Genomic DNA, 17,942 nt, shown 5'->3' with positions numbered 1-17,942 from the left:
TTTGTGAAAAACTCAGAGTCCCTCAGCGGCCGTCATCAGAGGTAAGAGAACCAACAGAGTAACTTTTATTACTTTGAAAAAAAAAAGAAAAGGTTTTGTTGAGACTGTTGCTGAATTTGATCATAGAAGAAGGAAAAGGTCAAGATTCAGGAAAAGAGCTGATTAATGTTTGAGTGGAACTGAATGTAAAACTAAGTCTCTGGTGAAATAATACTTTAAATTAATTCTTGGAGCAGAAGGAAATCAAACAGACCAACAGTCATCGACTCTTCAGGTCTTCATCAGTCAGACGAACACATCATCAGTCTAAAGTATAAATATGGAAATGACCAACAGAGGGCGCTACAACAACATCCTGGACCTTCTACAATAAACAAATACACACCAGATCAAATGTGAGCAGTTAAAAACATCAAGTCCTGAGAAAACCCAGTACTAATAAATAATATTTAACAAACTGAAATTTATAGATGTATATATGCCCCCAAAAGTTTGAAACCAACTTCATATCCTAAGAATAAATTCAACTAATTCCACTGAGGAAATGATTATATACAAGAAAAAAATCAAGACTAAATAAATGTGGACAAAAAAAGCTTATAATAAACCAAAAAATTAAAAAATTAAAAATAGGCCACTCTGAGGTTTAAGTGTGAATTAACAAATATCAGTTCAACAGTTACAGGAAGTACAGAAGTCTCTTATAAATCCGAGTTTACACGTCTAAGAGTGAACAGGTTTATTTAATTTTGTCAGATTGAGGAATATTACATAACAAGTAGTTTAAGTATTGATTAATCACAGTCACTGCAAATGTAAGCAAACAGATTTACTGACATCAGAGTTAAAATAACGATGGCAGGAAGAAGACAATTAATTATATATGATTGTTTTTAAAATAATACATCATACCAGCAGGGGATTGTTCCTTAAAAACTCTGATCAATATTCAAAGGATAAAAATAATCTGCTTTAATTTCATCCAAAACATTTTTACACAAAACTTGTTTCCAGTTTATCAGTTATTATTCATCATGTATAATTTGAAATGAGACATAAAATGTTGTTACCATAAAACTACGCTGATAAAATGTTTTATAATTCAGTTGTTAGATTGTAAACACAATTACACACATAAGTTATTAATAAGGTGTTATGATATATGCAGTGATGGAAGAGTTCTTAAAATCTGTACTCAAGTAAAAGTACTGTTACATGACTAAAATATCACTTAATTACAAGTAAAAGTACTGGTGTTGAAAAATACTTCAATTAAAGTACTAAGTATTAATCTCAAAAACTACTCAGAGTTAGTTACTTTTAACCATTGGTGTCACCGCTCCAAACTAGTTTCACTAATTTTGTGCCTTTTCCTGATCCACATATTAAAAACACTAATAACTGATTAATCATTGATCATTTATAAGATACCAAGTTTTTTTTCACCTCATTTTTAATTTCTTAAAAAAGTACAAGTTTAAGTTTTTTAATTCAACAAACGTTTCAACAGACAAAACGATGTCAAAACGAGATGCAGCTCCTCCTATCAATTAAATATCCATCAATGCATTATCGATGACTGATTAATCATCTTTGCTCCACGTGTTCCTGCCGCAGCCGTTTGTTCTGTTTCTCAGTTGTACGTCTTTGAAACATTTGTATATTAATTCAAATTGTACTCAGTACTCAAATATGATTTTAAAAGTAACTACGTAGATTACAAGGTACAGATACAGACTTGAAAATCTACTCATAAAAGTAGAAGTACCTAAAAAAACGTAACTGAGTATTTGTAATTAATTAATTAGTCTTCTCCATCAGCTGCATTTATATCTGTTAATATTTGTTAATAAAAAGTTACTGTAAGTGACCAACATGTAACCACCGTCAGCTTAATAGTTAAAAAGTTTTCATTTGGCATCAGATTTACATTTTACATTTTCCAGTTACCAGATTAACACATAAAGGCTTTGGTAATATTATTTAACTTGATATTTTCAGTACACTTTATAATAAGTCTCCCTTTTGTCAGTTGTAAATGTTAACTGCGTCTGAGAATCTGAACTCACACTGACATATGAATAATTAACCGATTGATTCTGAACTAATTCAAAACCAGAGATGAAAACAAAAATTCAAAATCATTTGAGGTTAGTCTTAATGTTGAGAATCACTGATTAAACTGAGAGTTCATGACAATTAAAACACACAAGAAGAAGAAGAACGGAGATCCTCACATCGGCTTAATCAACTTTTATTCCATAACCGATCGAGCACACAAACATTCACCTCCTGCAGCGTCATGCACGGGTCCGTCTCTCAACATTAATAACAGCTCATTAAGGTCAGGTAGATCCAGTTTTCTGTCACGGCGTTTTTTTGAACTCTCGAATAACAACTCTTAAGAATAATAAGCTGTAATTAATCCCTCAGCTCACACTGATAATGGGTGTTTTTGTATTTATGAGATATAAAATCTTTATGTTCCAGGCTCTCAGGTGTACAAAGTCAAGACTGCGAGAAACTCACACACCCTGACAAACCGAATCACCATCATTTCCTTATTTAACTTAATAAGCACACAGGTTGAAACTGTCGTCTTATTTACCCTGAACGTCTTTGAGCGAACTACGCCGCCGAACTCATCAGAGTGCTACAAATACCTACCATATACTTATATACAATTACTTCATTTACAAGAATCGGCTCTTTGGAGTGCAACAACCTCTTCTACTTCCTTAAAATGTATTTTATTTTTGAAGAGGTGTGAAATGTCTTCGATGAGGCGAAGAACGCGCGTCCAAAACTTCAAGCATTTCTGAACATTTATATGTGTGATGTGTAAAAGATGGAAGGACAGCTCTAATGCAGTTGATATATTTGTCATATAATCTAACTTATGTACAATTTTCCATTCCTGTGACACCTTTTTTTTTTTTCATCTCTAAGTGCAAATAATTCTGCGTAAATGCCGAGTAAATTGCAGAAAAATCGACCGAAACATAAAAATTAAATAAAGACAAATGAAAAGATGATAATGTAGGCAAAACATATTTACAATATCACACAAAAAAAAAATCACAGCAGGTCTACACACAGAAGGACCGTTGGGACAACAGGACCAGGCAGGCGTGTAGGCCGCGATGAGTCAGTATACAATACAATTACAAAAGGCAATAGATATGGCTTCAATGACGTGTTTTTACAGCATGGAAACAAACATTTGGATGTTTAGTTAAGAGACAGATTGCAGCTGTAATGAGCTTTGCAGAAAACTTTTGATTTTTTTTTTTAAACACGTGTACAAAATAAGTGATTAATTTCTTTAAAACGAGTTTGACAAAGACGAGAGAAAACCACCAAATACATGTAAAAACATTGGATATGATTGCTGAATTTCATATTTTCTAGAAATGTTTCTTCACTTGAAGCCTTTTTGGCCCACGTAAACTTTGGCAAACAGAAAATAAATAAAGAACGCGTTCAAAAAAAACCAAAACAAATTCCTCCTGCTATGTTTTTTTTTTTTTTGGGATTCTCTGTCTCTCAAGTAAAGCAGTGCAATAAACAACTTTTCTTACATACAGCTGCAGCTACTTCATCTATCCAACATTAGAACCATTCATCCAAATAAATAGTTGAATTCATCTTCAAAATCATAAAGCTATTGTACAATGGCTTCTTATTTCAGATTTTCCTTTTGTACAACACCCACGAATGTAAACCACAGAGTGAACTAAACTTAAGGCAATCAAAACATTTTTTTTTTTTTTACACGAGAAGAAGAAGAAGAAGACAGGCAGCAGGGAGGTGGTTGGACAATGAGGTGGAGAGTCTGAATCTCCCTGCAGGTGGAGCAGCAGCAGCAGCTCTATTTTGGAGGCAGCGGGTTGTCGGGGGTCGTTGGAGTCGCCAGCTCCTTGTAAAAGTTCTCGATCTGCTCCTTGTACATCTTCACCACCACCGGCCGCTTCAGCTTCATCGTCGGCCCTGAGGAACAAAGAATTCATACTGTTAAACGTTTGTCTTGTTGAAGGCTTCAGACACGTCTAAATTGCGTGGCTGAAGTTTATTCTAAACTCAGTTGCTTTGTCCTTTGCGGTTCACCTAAACTCCACTAGAGGTCACTGTATCAGAGCTTTAAACCTCAACAGACTTGAGTCAAGAGCATGATGAGACGAAGAGCTAAATATCTATTTAATTTCAGCTGTTCAGTTCTCAGGCATCAGCCTCTTCACTGTCACTTCATGCATTGCAGATATTTTTAGCTTATCTTACGCTCCAGTTAAACCTGCTGTGATCATCCAGTGAAATACATATATCCATATAAAGAAGAGAGGAATATCTCTTATTAAAGTTTGACGTGATCATGTCTGACAGTCGGCTGCACAAAATGTTTTTGGCGATCCGCCCTTCATCAGTGTGCATGAACTCAGTCACACAGTGCAGTTTGTGCAGCCTGCTGCCAAACATGATCACTCAAGAAACTAAGTGCGTTTGTGAGGCTTAGGAGATATGAAAGTATAAAACTGCTCCCCTCTTCTTCCTCTTAAATAAATCTCCTCTGCTCAGCTCACCCTGCGTTCCCGTGTCACTCACCTAGCTCTCCTCCTGAAACGGAGAAATCCCGATCCAGAACGATCCACTTCTGAATGCGCTGAGCGTTGGAGGTCGCCTTCTCGTTGACCCGGTTGATGCCCTCCTGGATGGCGGTGTGGATCGCCCGGTCTCGTCCACCTGCGATCTCGGAGACTCGCGTGGCGTTGCTGCCCAGCTTCCGGCAGAACTCGATGCCCTCTGGGGTCAGTTCATCCTCTGGTTCACCTGACTCTGCATTTACCTGACACTGGAGGAAAAGGTTTAAAGATTTAATCATATTGTACAATATTTTCACTTTTATTAAGCTTAAGGTATTAGCACATTGTCTGCCTGTTGTCATGTTGCAGTTTTACCACTAGATGGCAGCATGTGAGAAGAAATTCTGTTTTTTTTTTTTTACTGCTGCTGGTCCTTCTGCTATCAGTTCAGAGAGAGTATATCGGCTCTTTCTGAGATTAGATAAAAAATGTGTAAAGATAAAATGCTTACAAGACTCAGAGCCGGTCATGTTTTGAAATGCACATGAAGATACAGCGCTGCTAACAGGTCGCAACTTAAGTCACCATCTGATACCCTTCACTCAGCCTTTTAACTTCCTGTGTTATCTGCAGGAGTTTCCCTGACTGTCCTCAACTTCAACTCCTCATTAAGGTGAAGAGAACCATGCGGGCTGTAAATTCAACACCAGCACAGATAAAAAAAAAAAAACTAAACAAAACCACATGCATTTGTCCTCATATAACTGCTACTTCTGAGAGACAGATGTGTGCACTTCACACATACTTCACACCAGGTGTTTTTTAGAGACGGCAGAGGGTGAAATGATGATGTGGACATGAAATACAAAGTAGCCTAATATTACTGTTTTACATAACTTCAGATGACATCAAACACATACAGTCTCTCCAAATGCTTTTATTAGTCTCTGATTAATGGTCTCAGTCTTACCTTAATTGTGAGCAGCATAGACAGAAACTTCCTCTTGTCTCCGATCAACATGGCGTTACTAATGAGCGGCACGGCCTCCTTCACTGCATCCTCGATGGGTACAGGAGGAATGTTCTCGCCTCCTGCTGTGATGATCAGCTCTAAAATCAAACACAGGACACACGGGTTAAGTAACAGACGGGCTCAATCGATCGCAGATCAATCTCCTCTGAGAGGACCCTGAATCCATCATTTTGGAGGCTGTAAAAGAGATTCTCTAAGTCTCTCATAGATCCAGTACAGATGTATTTGTCTGAGTGTTATCGAGCTCTACAGGAAATACAGAAAAAGTACCTTTGATTCTGCCGGTGATGAAGAGGAATCCGTTCTGATCGTGTTTGCCGAGGTCACCTGAGTGCAGCCAGCCCTCTGCATCGAGCGCCTCCTCCGTCTTGTCTGGCATGTTGAGGTAACCCATGAAGACGTGTCGGCCCCAGAAGCAGATCTCGCCGTTTCCCTCCTCGTCAGGGTTGTGCAGCTTCGTCTTGCAGCCTGGGATCTCTTTACCACAGCTGCGCAGGACAAATCGGCGTGTTAATAATTCACCACCAAGCACTTTTCGATTAGTCTCTGTTTTGTCATTGGAAGAAGTCTGTGTCAGATCACAGTGGAGTAAGAGGAGGAGTGTACCTGGTGAGCTTGAAGGCTTCGGGGATGGAGATGGTGTGAGGTCCGGTGCTCTCGCTCATGCCGTACAGCTCGTACAGAGGAATATCCAGGCTGAGGAAGAACTCCAGGGTGTCTTTGGTGATGGGAGCGGCGCCTGTGTAGCATTTGTTGCAGCGGTCCAGGCCCAGAGCCTTACGAACCTTTTTGAACACAAGCTTTTTGGCTAAGTGATAGCTGAACGGTGCGCGGCCAGCAGCTCCATTTCTGAGGAGAGACAAAAAACAGACAGTGTGAGTGTTTTCTTGTTTTGTTTTTTTACTTTAGTCTTGAAAAGCAAAATTTTCTTTTGTCTGACACTAATCAGTCCCTCCGTGAGCCCAACAGTTAATGCTAATTCAACCAGTTCCCATGTTTTCTGCATGACTTTCCAATTTTGTCCAATAATCGCAACTTTTCTGCAAATTTGACCAATCACAGTAGCTTCCCAGGAGTTCCACCAGTCATAGTAAAGAACACAAGGTTTGTCACTGTTACACGCAAGAGGGCCGTACTAACAGAACAAAATAACTTTTTAGCAAAAAGAACAGAACTGAAGCATGAGAACAGAAACGAGGAACCACGTCTAAATAAAGCTGGAACATATTAATGTTTACGTACTGATTCATCTTGGTCAGGTTTGCCTGCAGGCCGACATCTTTGGCCCACGCCGCCACCTTCCTGCGCACAGTCGAAGATTTTGCTCCGACAGACTTCATCTTCTCCTGCATCTTCTCCCACACGCGAGGGACACCCATGAAGGCTGTGGGACGCACCTCCTTCAAGGTGTTTACCAGAGAGCCCTGATAACAGAAAGACAAACATCACATGTAGTTTACAGCTCACACAGGCGGGAAATGAGCAGGAAAAAAGAAATCCGCTGCCACAACACGAGGCCAGGATCCTGGAAAACTATTGGATGAAAAAGCTTCTTATTCACGTCCATGTAACGCGCTCATATGTCCACCCTCAGGCAATCATTAACTTTTACTGGAGCTCTTGATAATCTGCCTTCACTAACTACATTATACACTTTACATGTGATTAATGCACGTGAAGGGTGATGATGATGGAATTAAAAAGAGAAATAAAGGGCAGCTCAGCATACCAGATGTGTTTTTACACCACAGATAAAATCTCACAATTCCCATGAAAGGACACGTCATGTAAGAAGCACATGATTAGCAGAGACGACCAGAGATCAGTTTTTGATGACGGCGATTTGTTTTCATGCTACTTAACTATGAAACACACTGATATTAGAGTGGAAAACTGACTTTTAAAAAGAAATTTTAATCAGGCTTTTTATTTGGGATAATCATAACTTCTCAGAACTCAGTATTTCTCTTCTTTGTATTATTTAACATTTTTCATTAAGTGAATTTCAAATATTTTACGGTGTTCGTGTGTTTGCGTCCTCTTCTCCACATATAAGCACGACTGCTGTATCTCACCTTCAGAGCATCTGGCTGAGCGAAGTACGTCGCTCCTCCGACCTTCATGGTGCACCAGATGTCGACCATCTGAGCGGCGATGTGGCTGAGCGGCAGGTAGCTGACGACCACCTCCTGAGCCTGGTTGGCGTCTGTCAGACGCACGTGACGGCTGGTGGCGAGCGCCGTCCACGTCACCTGAGAGGAGGGGCGGAGGAATACAGTTAATATGACGCATCTTTAACTGGAGGTCACAGAGACTGGGTTAGACCAACAAGGATTCATTTTTAAACCTTACATTATGTTATTACTTATAACTTTTAAACTCGTTTAAATTTAATTCTGATGCACTTAAACTCAAATTTAAATATAGAATTTTAAACTTATTAGGTTGTATTTCTGTTATTACTTAGCGAGGAAACCGTAACGTTTTACCTCCCTTTTATACTTCCTGTCTCAACAGCATCCCAATTAATTAATTTATCTTAATTTATTATCATTTGTGTAAGCAAGCATCTCCATATTGTTTTCATTATATTTTGTTTGCATCAATAAACTTGGATTTTCTGAACAGAGGTCAAGTGCAACATTAATTTTAAACCCAGATTAAACCAATAAACTGAATATATTTGAGCACAATGTTCAAAGCTCTGTAAGTGAACCTTGACAAGAATAAAATATGTGCAAGTTTTAACTGTTTCAGACATTCAGGTGCCAAGTTAAGGAGTCTATGGTTTAACTGTGTATTTCCTTGAACACAGTGTTAAAGGTGAAGTACATTTAGTTCCTCAGTGTACTTTGTTGATGTGCGTCTACAGCATCTATAAACCTGCCTAACAAGCAGTGTGATTCTTTCAGCTGTCAGCTGCACGTTTCTCTCTGCTGTCAGTGTCAGGAGACGAACACGTGACTCCTCAGAGGCACAGAAACACTCGGCTCGTGTCACTTACGTTGTCATGGCTGAGCATGACTCCTTTGGGCTGTCCTGTGGTTCCTGAGGTGTAGATGAGCGTGCAGCACTGGTTGGGCTTCTGGCTGGCGACGATGGCGTCGAGGGGTTCGTCGGGCTCATCGCGTCCGAGCTCCATGAACTCGTCCCACTGCGGCACACAAACAGAAATCACTCAGACGACGCTTCATGAACTACATTTACCTTTTCATGTCCGTCTCATTTACAGATTGTTTGCTTACTGTGTACAGATTTGGTCTCTTCTCTTTTAGTGTGTCTTTGTACTGGATGATTGCTTTCAAGTGTGGCAGCTTGTCTTCAACCTGTGAACAAACAAACAAACACATTAGGGATACAAAAATCTCACAAATCTATGGAGGCCAATTTCGACTAAAGTGTGTGTGTGTGTGTGTGTGTGTGGGGGGGGGGTAATCCTTTAAGTCATAATAATGAGGAAACTTTCTCTAATTAATGACTCAGTATCTCAAAATAATGAGAAACTTTATCAAATACATATTCTGAAAAAGTTTCTAATGGCTAACAGGATCTTTTTCCCCAGTCACAGTGGGTTTCTATGCAAATCCATACTGCAAAGTTATTTTAAGCAGGTTTTAAGTACTTGGTGTGTTTGCATATGGACTTTACAGACTGAGTCTTCTTTGTTTTGTGACTTTTTTCAGTGTAGACTAAAAAACTCCGTCCTAAAAAACTGTCCACAGTTGTGATACACCGATTAATCAGGCTTATTATCTGGCATTTGAAGATAAAGCCTGCAGTCATGAGGCTGATAAACAACATGTCTGCAGACAGTTTTTGTCAGCTTGGTTGCTGTGGAACGATGTTAGCGCTCAACTTCTCTGTTCATTTAGAGCCCTGTACTAGAACTCTACTACTATACTATACTCTCATGCTGTAAATATTTGCCTAAATTTCCTCACTATTGTCTTTTCTAAATGCTAACCTGTTTCTCCCAATGACAGAAACTCGAATCGAAAACCGTTAAGTGTCTGTGGAGCTTGAATGACTGTGGATGCAAACCCCCCTATGCACGGGTTTATGTCAACGGCTGTATCTTCTGTGTCATTCTTTGTGTTTATATATGTTTTCCCATGTGATTTTTACACTCACTGCGGCACAAATTGCCTCTGGGTCAAATATTAAATTGAACTGAATGTTACTGGCTAAGATAAGCATGTATATCAGATTTTAATGTGCATGAAATGACTTTTCTTTGTTTTGAAATCAGCGTTGGCTGCCCTGCTCTCTTAAAATCGGCATCAACCACTGGAAAACCCACGTCGGTCGACCGCTCGTCTGCAGTGTTTCTGTGCAGCGTTCTCGCTCATCCTGATCATCTCACCTGGAGGATCTTCTGCAGCTGTTTGTGGTTCTCCACCACGAGGATGTTGGCCCTGCAGTTTTCTGCTACATACTGGCACGCCTCAGGAGAGTTGGTGGTGTAGATGCCCACAGCAAACCCACTGCAACACACAACGGACGGTTTCTCTTTCAAATTAACCGATACACACATTCAATTGAAACTCTCTTCATGTGCTTTTCTGGAAGACCTTGCATGCAGAAACCTGCCGTACAACATATTTCATTTAATCCACAGAACAATGAGACCTGATGTCCAAAAACCATCTCCATTGTTTGAGCAGAACTACATGTGGGGAAACCGAAGGTGACAAAGTTCAAGTGTCCTCACTAACTTTTCTTTATTCTCTCCATTACTGTCTGATGTTTTGTTTTTTAATGCTCCCATTCACAGTTAAGATGAGACAATAGAAACTGCTTCACCTGGCAGCACCGTTTCACCAGAACACATTCATTAGGATCAACACACAAAACTCCATTCAACTGTTTTGTTTTGCTTTCCAGCAACGTGATCTGCAGCAAACATACGTCTTACTACTAAGTCTATTAAACTGAACCTGTGATTTGGCTCATCAGGACCAGTCTGACAGGTTGACGGTTGTCTCAATGCATTCTTATTGAGAGTAGGCGTGGGAAACTGGGGAATCCACAAACAGTGTCAGCATGTCTGTGACAGCTCCCACAGAAGGGTTTTTATGACTTGGCACACAAGAGAAATGACCTGTGCAGACTCTCTGTATAACTATAATTCATTTCCCTAAATGCACGCTTGATATCAGCTTTACAGGAGCTGCAGTTTATGGAAAAGGTCGCCGTAATCGCAGTTAAAATTAACTGCAGAGCATGAAAACCCCGAATGTCACATAACACACGTTTGGTGAAGTCAGGAGCTCAGCTGAAGCATATCCAGCCATGACCAATCAATGATGTGGCTTATTAATCAAAAGGTTTTTGGCTTCTTGGATTAGATTGATTTCTTGGTGTATTTTAGCTCGCCGAATTAATCACAAAGTTTGATTTGTGTTAGGGCGTCCATTTTGAGTATTTATGCAGAAATCACTGCAAAAGAGAAGCTTGTGATCGCTGTTTCATGATGCACATAATTCATGAGTGGTGGAAGGAGTACTTAAAGGGACAGTTCACCCAAAAATACATATTTTCCCCCTGGCCTGTAGTGCTCTCTGCAGAAGAATCTTACAGAACTGCTTTCAATAGAAAAAAAAGTGGCTCCTGCAACAAGGTCTGTGGATTATCTCGAGTAACCAGGTTGTGATTTTTGGAAAGAGACACTGGATTTAAATTATTCAAATGTACTTTTTTGGTACTTTGGGCAAGTGCTATTTAGTCCCATTATATTGGAGAGACATCTCTACAGCTGATATCTCCAAAACTCTGCAACTCACACTCAAAAAAATCGTAAAGAATAAATAACACTGCAGGTCAGGGGAAAATTACGTTTTTGATTTGGAGGTGAACTATCCCTTTAAATAAAAGTACCAATACCGCAATGCATAAATACTCCACAAGTAAAAAATCCTGCACAGCAGTACGTTTCAGGGAAAATCATTTTTTACATAAAATTTTCAGCCTAATATTATGTTCTGTAAGCATTTAATAAGTTATAGACTGTACCCTGTAAATTCAGGAGGATTCTGATTGGCTGTCAGTGTTTCTAACATTCATCAGATCACTGTGAAAATTACTGTTATAGGTGTGGCGTGGCGTCCACCATCCACTTGCGTTACAACAGCTTTTAAAACGACATATTCATGGTTGTTGACGTTCCCGGTTTGGGCGGTGCTTAAATCTGTGGGGTTGGGGGACGATTAGTGGGAGAAGAAAAAAAAAAACTGTTGATACAGTGATGATGTTCTCTGATCTTTGCTTTTTATGAAATATTGGATAATTTTTCATCTGCGGGGCCTCAGACGTTTATTTGAACCATCTGAGAGGTTTACAGGGAAACACTGGTGGAACTGAAAGACTGACATCTGGATTATATGATTATATGAAGATTATATGCTTTTTAAAGTTGAAAATAATCAATTACTACAACTGTCAGATAAATGTAGTTGAGTAAAAACTACATTATTTAAACAGAGTAAAATGCAAATACAATATAGTTCCTAGTTTTTATATATCTTCCTATTTATATTGCTTGATTACTTATTACTATTGTTTTCTTACTGATTCTAGCTTTCTATCCACTTGTTGCTGTAACACTGCAAATCTCTCTGCTGGGGGACTAATAACAGAATATCTTATCTTGTCTCAAGTGAAGCACAAGTACCTCAAAACAGTACTTGCTGTACTTTGTTGCATCATCATCATCATCAGTGCTGTGCTGCAATCTATCAATCAAGATGTCTTTAAGCAGAGAGGCAACGTGCTGAACCGGATAACACCCGATGTTACGCTGCAGTCGGTGCACTCGCATTTCGAGTCCTGGATCACACCACTCAGGTATGAGGACACGCATACAGAACATTCACACACGAACACAAAGCTGCAGTGACACATGAGCTCATCACTGACGGTCACATGAACTTCAGAGATGAAGATGGCGCTCACCCTGCCAAAATGGCTCCGATGTCAGCGATGAACCACTCGGCGGAGTTGAAGCCCAGGATGCCGACGCCATGGTAACGCTGCAAACCCAGCTGTAGAAAGACAAAACGTGCTTATTAGGTATAAATAAAATAATGCATTTTTAAATAATCCTAGAAATAACAGTGGGATATCCTGCACATCCATTTTCATTCTATTTCAGTTCATATTTCAGCTGTGACATTGCAGGTACAGTGTAATCTGTCTTAGTTTTATTTTATTTATTCAGTTTTTAAATGTGCTGGGCACCATTTTCTGTTTTTTTGCAGACAAGAAATGTCGAGGTGACATGCCAAGAAAAAATGGTCCATGTCTTTTCTTTTAAGATGAAAGTTTATGACATCATCTGCAAATTAAGAACAAAAAACAACATTCTTTCCTTATGAACCATATGAAAGATATATTTTCCAGGGTTCGCAAATCTTTTCCCAAGTCAAATTTTCAAAGTGCACTTTCAAGTTTTTCCAGGAGCTTACAGCTGTGATAAATTACACATTTAAGAAAAACACAACAAAGTGTCATGTTTCAAAATGCGCAACTTATCTGTAAGAAGACTTGGCATCCAATACAACCTGTCTGAGCCAATATTCAGAGCATTTTATTTCTCAGGTCAGGTAGTGATTTACTATGAAAGCAATGCAATTAAAATGTCATGCAGTTTCAAGCGCTTTATCTAAAAATCCAAGGGCTTTTCAGATCTTGAGAACACTACATTCAAATTCAAGTGTTTTCAAGGATTTCAAGCACCTGATTCTCTGATTTTCATGCATTCACTGAAGTTAGTCTAAAACTAAATTTGTTTTTATTCCTGAAGCGTGCGGAGACAGTTTTGAGCCGATCTGCTGATCTGCAGGGTCATCAGAGCTCGGGGTTGCCTGCAGTGCATTGCCACGGCAGCTGTTACCATGGGAATAGATACACAGCCAAATATACACAAGACTGCTATAATGGAAACTGATACGAGTCCAATACTGCAATGAGCTTCTTAAATAACTCATGAAGTCTTTCATGACAGTAGTTGGAATCTAATATGAGGCCCGACTTCTAAACAGATGGAAACGTAACCCGGTCGCTGACTAAAATGAGCTTTGTTATCTGCTGAGAGAGTGAAAACTCTGCCAAAGAATTCATTGTTACGCTGTGAGCTTTGCATCATAAACTTCTGACCTAAAACAAGCTGAGGGGTTGTAGGTTCATGTTGCACGTGGCAGCATGTGTCGACATGTGTGGGTGCATCAAGTTCAGGTTAGTTTGTGTGTATAAATGCAGAAAGACACGTGTTGTATGTCTTTCTATGTGTGTGTGTTCATGACTCCCGCTGAGTCTCCATGCTGACTAACTGTGTTGAATTTCACAATAAACAATAACGTGCTTTATCCTGTAGGAACAGCTGAGGCCTGTCCGGAGCAGACTCCTTCACCCTGAGCGTGTGTCGTCTAGACGGACTTGGCATGAAATCAAATATGTTGCCACAAGACGTTACAACAACGGCAACAGAAGTTGCTTGTTTAAAACACAAAACACATCTTAGACCTTTAGATACTGAAGGAGAATTGTTGTTGAGGGTGGATAAAAATATAAGTTCTCTCTTTACTTTTAAGGTGTTGTGTAACTGAGTTCTTCTAAATTTTGAAATGAGACTACCCTGTGGAAACTCTCTACTTGCGCAACACCCTGGCATCAATTTTTCCAGCATTGAAATATAGAACTGTTCTGGGTTTGGTTTCCAGTAGACTAAGACTTGGTTTCCTGGTAGACTAATTACAAATAATATTACCAACGTAATAACTTATGTTTACACACATAATATAGTGTAATCCAGTGGTTCTCAATTTTTTTTATGGCACGTCCGCCTGCTGAAGCCAAAAAAAGGTTTACACTCCTCACACTACAATTATTGTCAATAATTAACAATAACTGGGGAGGCAACTGATAAAAAATAATTCAAGTTGAATTTTAGTAAAATAAAGGTCAGCATGATCTTTGTTTCTTTTTCTTGTTTGTTTATTTCACCTACATAAATCATGTCCAATCAACTTTGTTTCGCTCTATTTCTCCCCTGGTCAGATGGAGGGGTGGGGGGGTGGGGGTGGGGGGGTGACCAGTATATACATCTATTCATCGCTTTCTTTTTAGGAAAATCTTGCACAGTTTGCCTTTCATGATTTATGAATTCACTAAATAGATGAAAAAAACACTACCTTCAGGAAGCTCTTGGCGGCGGTGCGGCAGGTCTTGTAGTATTCTCTGTAGTTCAGGCTCTTCTGCTGCTCGCCCTCCTTCCAGCTCAGAGCTGTGTAGTCACCAAAGCGCTCCACAGCCGAGGTGAACATCTGGTTGATGGTCAACGGTGTCTCAGCAGCCAGGCCAGAGTCCCCCATCCTCAGTTTCACCTCTGCGTCCCCCTGTGACGTCCACAGGCCGGGCTCGCCTGCCGCTGGCACCGACAGGGAGTTTGGGCGCTGGGCTTTCACTAGAACACAAACGAGCAAAGGGTTGCCGTGAGATTTCAATAACAGATCTCTTTTCCAAGAAACATGCAGACCTAAACGGCTGAAATCTCATTGTTCTCCATGTGAGGTGCAGCGGACACCCTGTATTTGTCGTACTAGAGGGGATGCCTGATCTAAGCCCTGGCTCAGTGTTGGGCTCAGTCACACATTGATGTCCAAATGAACACCAGTAAGCCGTTTTTTCAGGCTGGCTGGATGTTGTTTTCTTTGTGACAGTAAAGTCAATATTATCTTACCTTTATAAAAACCCTTAAAGGCTATTCAACTGTTTTAAAACACAAAATACCCTGTGCTACCCTTGCACCTTCATTTTTTTAATTTAAGTGTAATAACAAACTGCATCCTGCTTTGCTGCCAAGTAAGGTGGACTGCTGCCAAACCAAATTCTGTTGTGAGTAATGTGCAATAACAATAAAGCATTTAATCGTAATTCGTCATCTAAAGTGTCTATGAGGCCCTAGAAAAGCACTCAAGGTATAAATAGTGTGTTATCATTATTATTTGAGCTAAAGAAAAATGTAAAGTTTCGCATCTTAAATGGTCTTAATAATTGTTAAAGAGAAAAACTGTAAATAATTGCTGGAATGTGAACAACATGAGCAGCGTGATCCTCGTACAGGTTGTAAAAGAAACGCGGATGGCAACCAAACTCTCTGAGCAAACTGTAAAATAACAGCCCCAATTGTTCACTGTAGATGTCCGTTTGTATTTATAGAACAGCTTCCTGGTTTTAACTGCTAACAGACACGCTGGTGAGTTTCCTCTGCAGTGAAGGCTTATCTGCAACATTTTCAGCTCACTAACCTTTAAATAAACTGTTGGCTTGGTTACAGTCTGGCTGATCATTTTACTGCTTCTTGCCACATTGAACCTATTTTTAATGAAGCTGCTGGGTTCAGACACCTCAGTAATCGCTCTGACGACTCCAAAATGATCACAAGTGATAGAGCCAATGGCCTCAGCTACACAAATAAACACCCGAGTTATAATAAACAGTAGATTAGAAGAGGGGAAAGCACCACTTCCATGCTGTGGTTTTTAATGATGAGAAAGAAAAGTCGTTAACCTGTTTTAATATACGACGGTGTCATTTTGCAAACAGGAACTAAATGACAGTGGATTTATGACCAAACACGAGCAGCTGGTTATCAGTTCATGGAGCAGCTGAAAGGTCAGGAGGGTGAATAGTTCAATTAATTATATTTCATTCAGTACATAAATACACCAAAACTGAGACGACGAGTTTAGTGTATAATTTTATGAAACCATTTAACCAACTTAACAGTTTTATTACTCCTCTGTCTTGGTGGTTATTCTAAAAGTTTCTGTTCATAGTTCCTGTTCATTTGAATGAACTTTGAATATCTTGAATTAAAAATAAAAAAATCAGGTCAGCCTTATTTCACAGTCAAAGCAAAACTTTACATAACTGTAAACAAACATCATGGAATAAGGAGCAAGTGTGTTCTTCCCTCAGTGACTCGGACAGGAAGGAATGTCGACGTGGAGGCTGAAGTCAGGAAAAGGAAAGTCAGCTTGTTCTGCCAGAAAATGTGGGAACTTCTGTTTGACTCACTTCCTCAGGAAGAAAGTTTAGAGAAAAACCTTCACTAATGCTGACTTCAGCGACAAGAGCCAACAGACGGACTGGATCCACCTCAGAATGTGGCCCAGTTATGTCAGGATGGAAAGACTTTTTGATGCCATCACTCAATTAAAATAATCAAATACGGAGGAAATGTGTACATTAGTGGTTCAAAATTATATGCGAGGCAAAATGACAACGTTAAACATCAGTAACATTTAAGAACATTCGTCTGAATAAAAATAACTTTCTCCTTAAAGATATTAATCTGTATAGCTGTCCAACAGCCAGAGACTGGAATGATATTATATAATGAGGTAGAACACCAGTTTCTTTACTGAAAGTCCTTTAGATCCCTGTAATATTACTTTGGTTCTCTGTTTTCTAGTTTATACATGGATTGCCACCATGTCCAAATTTTAGTGAGAAAGGGTTAAAACTAGGTGTTAGGAATGTTTGTGTGTTAGCTAACTAGCTAGCTCCTCCATGCCATCCAGACAGATGTTATGGTGGTCAACAGGGGACATCATCTGACTTTGCCAAAGAATAATTAAACATTGTACATTTTGTGCTTGGATTGAATTTATACCATGTTTACAGCATTCAATAAACAAACATTTAAGACTTTTTTATGACCTGCAGCCACACTGGTATATTGCTAACCATAATTCTTTTCCGGTTCAGCCACCCTTACAAATGTTAGAGTTTAGGGAGGGGCAGAGAAAGAATAAACACACTCAACCTGGTGGCTTTTCTCCGGCCCGTTCCTCACCTGTTTGTGTGTTTGAGGTGTGTTCAGCGGGGACCTCTGCAGTCTTGGCGCTGCTGGCGACTTCATTACGTGCGCCAGTCTCCTCGTCCCTTTCCCCCGCGGACTCTTCCTCTGAAGACTCACTGCAGAAAAGGAAAAAACCTGTCACCTGACACAGGCGAGCGGAGTTCCCAAAGTGACTGTCAAATCCTCGGGGAAAACCAGAGACCTTGAACTGAGTCACAGGGGGAAAACTAACCCACCACTAATCTGAAAGTGAATATTGCGCCTACATCTCAACTGTAGATCTTGTAAACACTCATGGTAACAGTTTCAAAGTAAAGTTTATATTATTAGTGCATTAAATTAAAGCTTCAAGAACAAAGCAGCAGTGATAAAACCACTATAATTACACTGACAGGGATGTAATCCTATACACAATGATGCTTCACAATTACTAACATTACGTGAACTACTGATACTGAGCACTGGGGCT

At 39.6% G+C, this 17,942-nt stretch overlaps 1 protein-coding gene across 1 annotated transcript; it reads right to left on the bottom strand.

The window, feature by feature from the left end:
- Window positions 1–2,238: 2,238 nt before the first annotated feature.
- Window positions 2,239–17,623, bottom strand: acsbg2 (acyl-CoA synthetase bubblegum family member 2). The gene is made up of 13 exons (XM_084723752.1): window positions 17,468–17,623; window positions 14,799–15,070; window positions 12,562–12,650; window positions 9,974–10,094; window positions 8,856–8,936; window positions 8,615–8,764; window positions 7,686–7,862; window positions 6,853–7,034; window positions 6,217–6,459; window positions 5,881–6,098; window positions 5,548–5,687; window positions 4,600–4,846; window positions 2,239–3,990 (listed from the first exon to the last, which is right to left on the bottom strand). The coding sequence occupies exons 2-13, from the start codon at window positions 14,976–14,978 to the stop codon at window positions 3,872–3,874; spliced, it is 1,947 nt and encodes a 648-aa protein (XP_084579878.1). The 5' UTR covers window positions 14,979–15,070; window positions 17,468–17,623; the 3' UTR covers window positions 2,239–3,871.
- Window positions 17,624–17,942: the final 319 nt, after the last annotated feature.

The sequence above is a fragment of the Lutjanus erythropterus genome, chromosome 7, assembly GCF_056507025.1.
Source record: "Lutjanus erythropterus isolate fLutEry1 chromosome 7, fLutEry1.hap2, whole genome shotgun sequence".
Lineage (NCBI taxonomy): Eukaryota > Metazoa > Chordata > Actinopteri > Lutjaniformes > Lutjanidae > Lutjanus > Lutjanus erythropterus.
Note: the sequence above shows the minus strand (reverse complement) of the source record. Positions and strands in the feature narration are given on the sequence as shown.

Excerpts from the sequence above, each read along its gene's own strand:
- acsbg2 (XM_084723752.1), bottom strand. The coding sequence starts at position 14,978 with ATGGGGGACTCTGGCCTGGCTGCTGAGACACCGTTGACCATCAACCAG. Across the intron at positions 6,099-6,216 it reads GAAGCCTTCAAGCTCACCAG|CTGTGGTAAAGAGATCCCAG; the intron begins GTACACTCCTCC and ends TGTCCTGCGCAG. Across the intron at positions 5,688-5,880 it reads CATCACCGGCAGAATCAAAG|AGCTGATCATCACAGCAGGA; the intron begins GTACTTTTTCTG and ends GTTTGATTTTAG.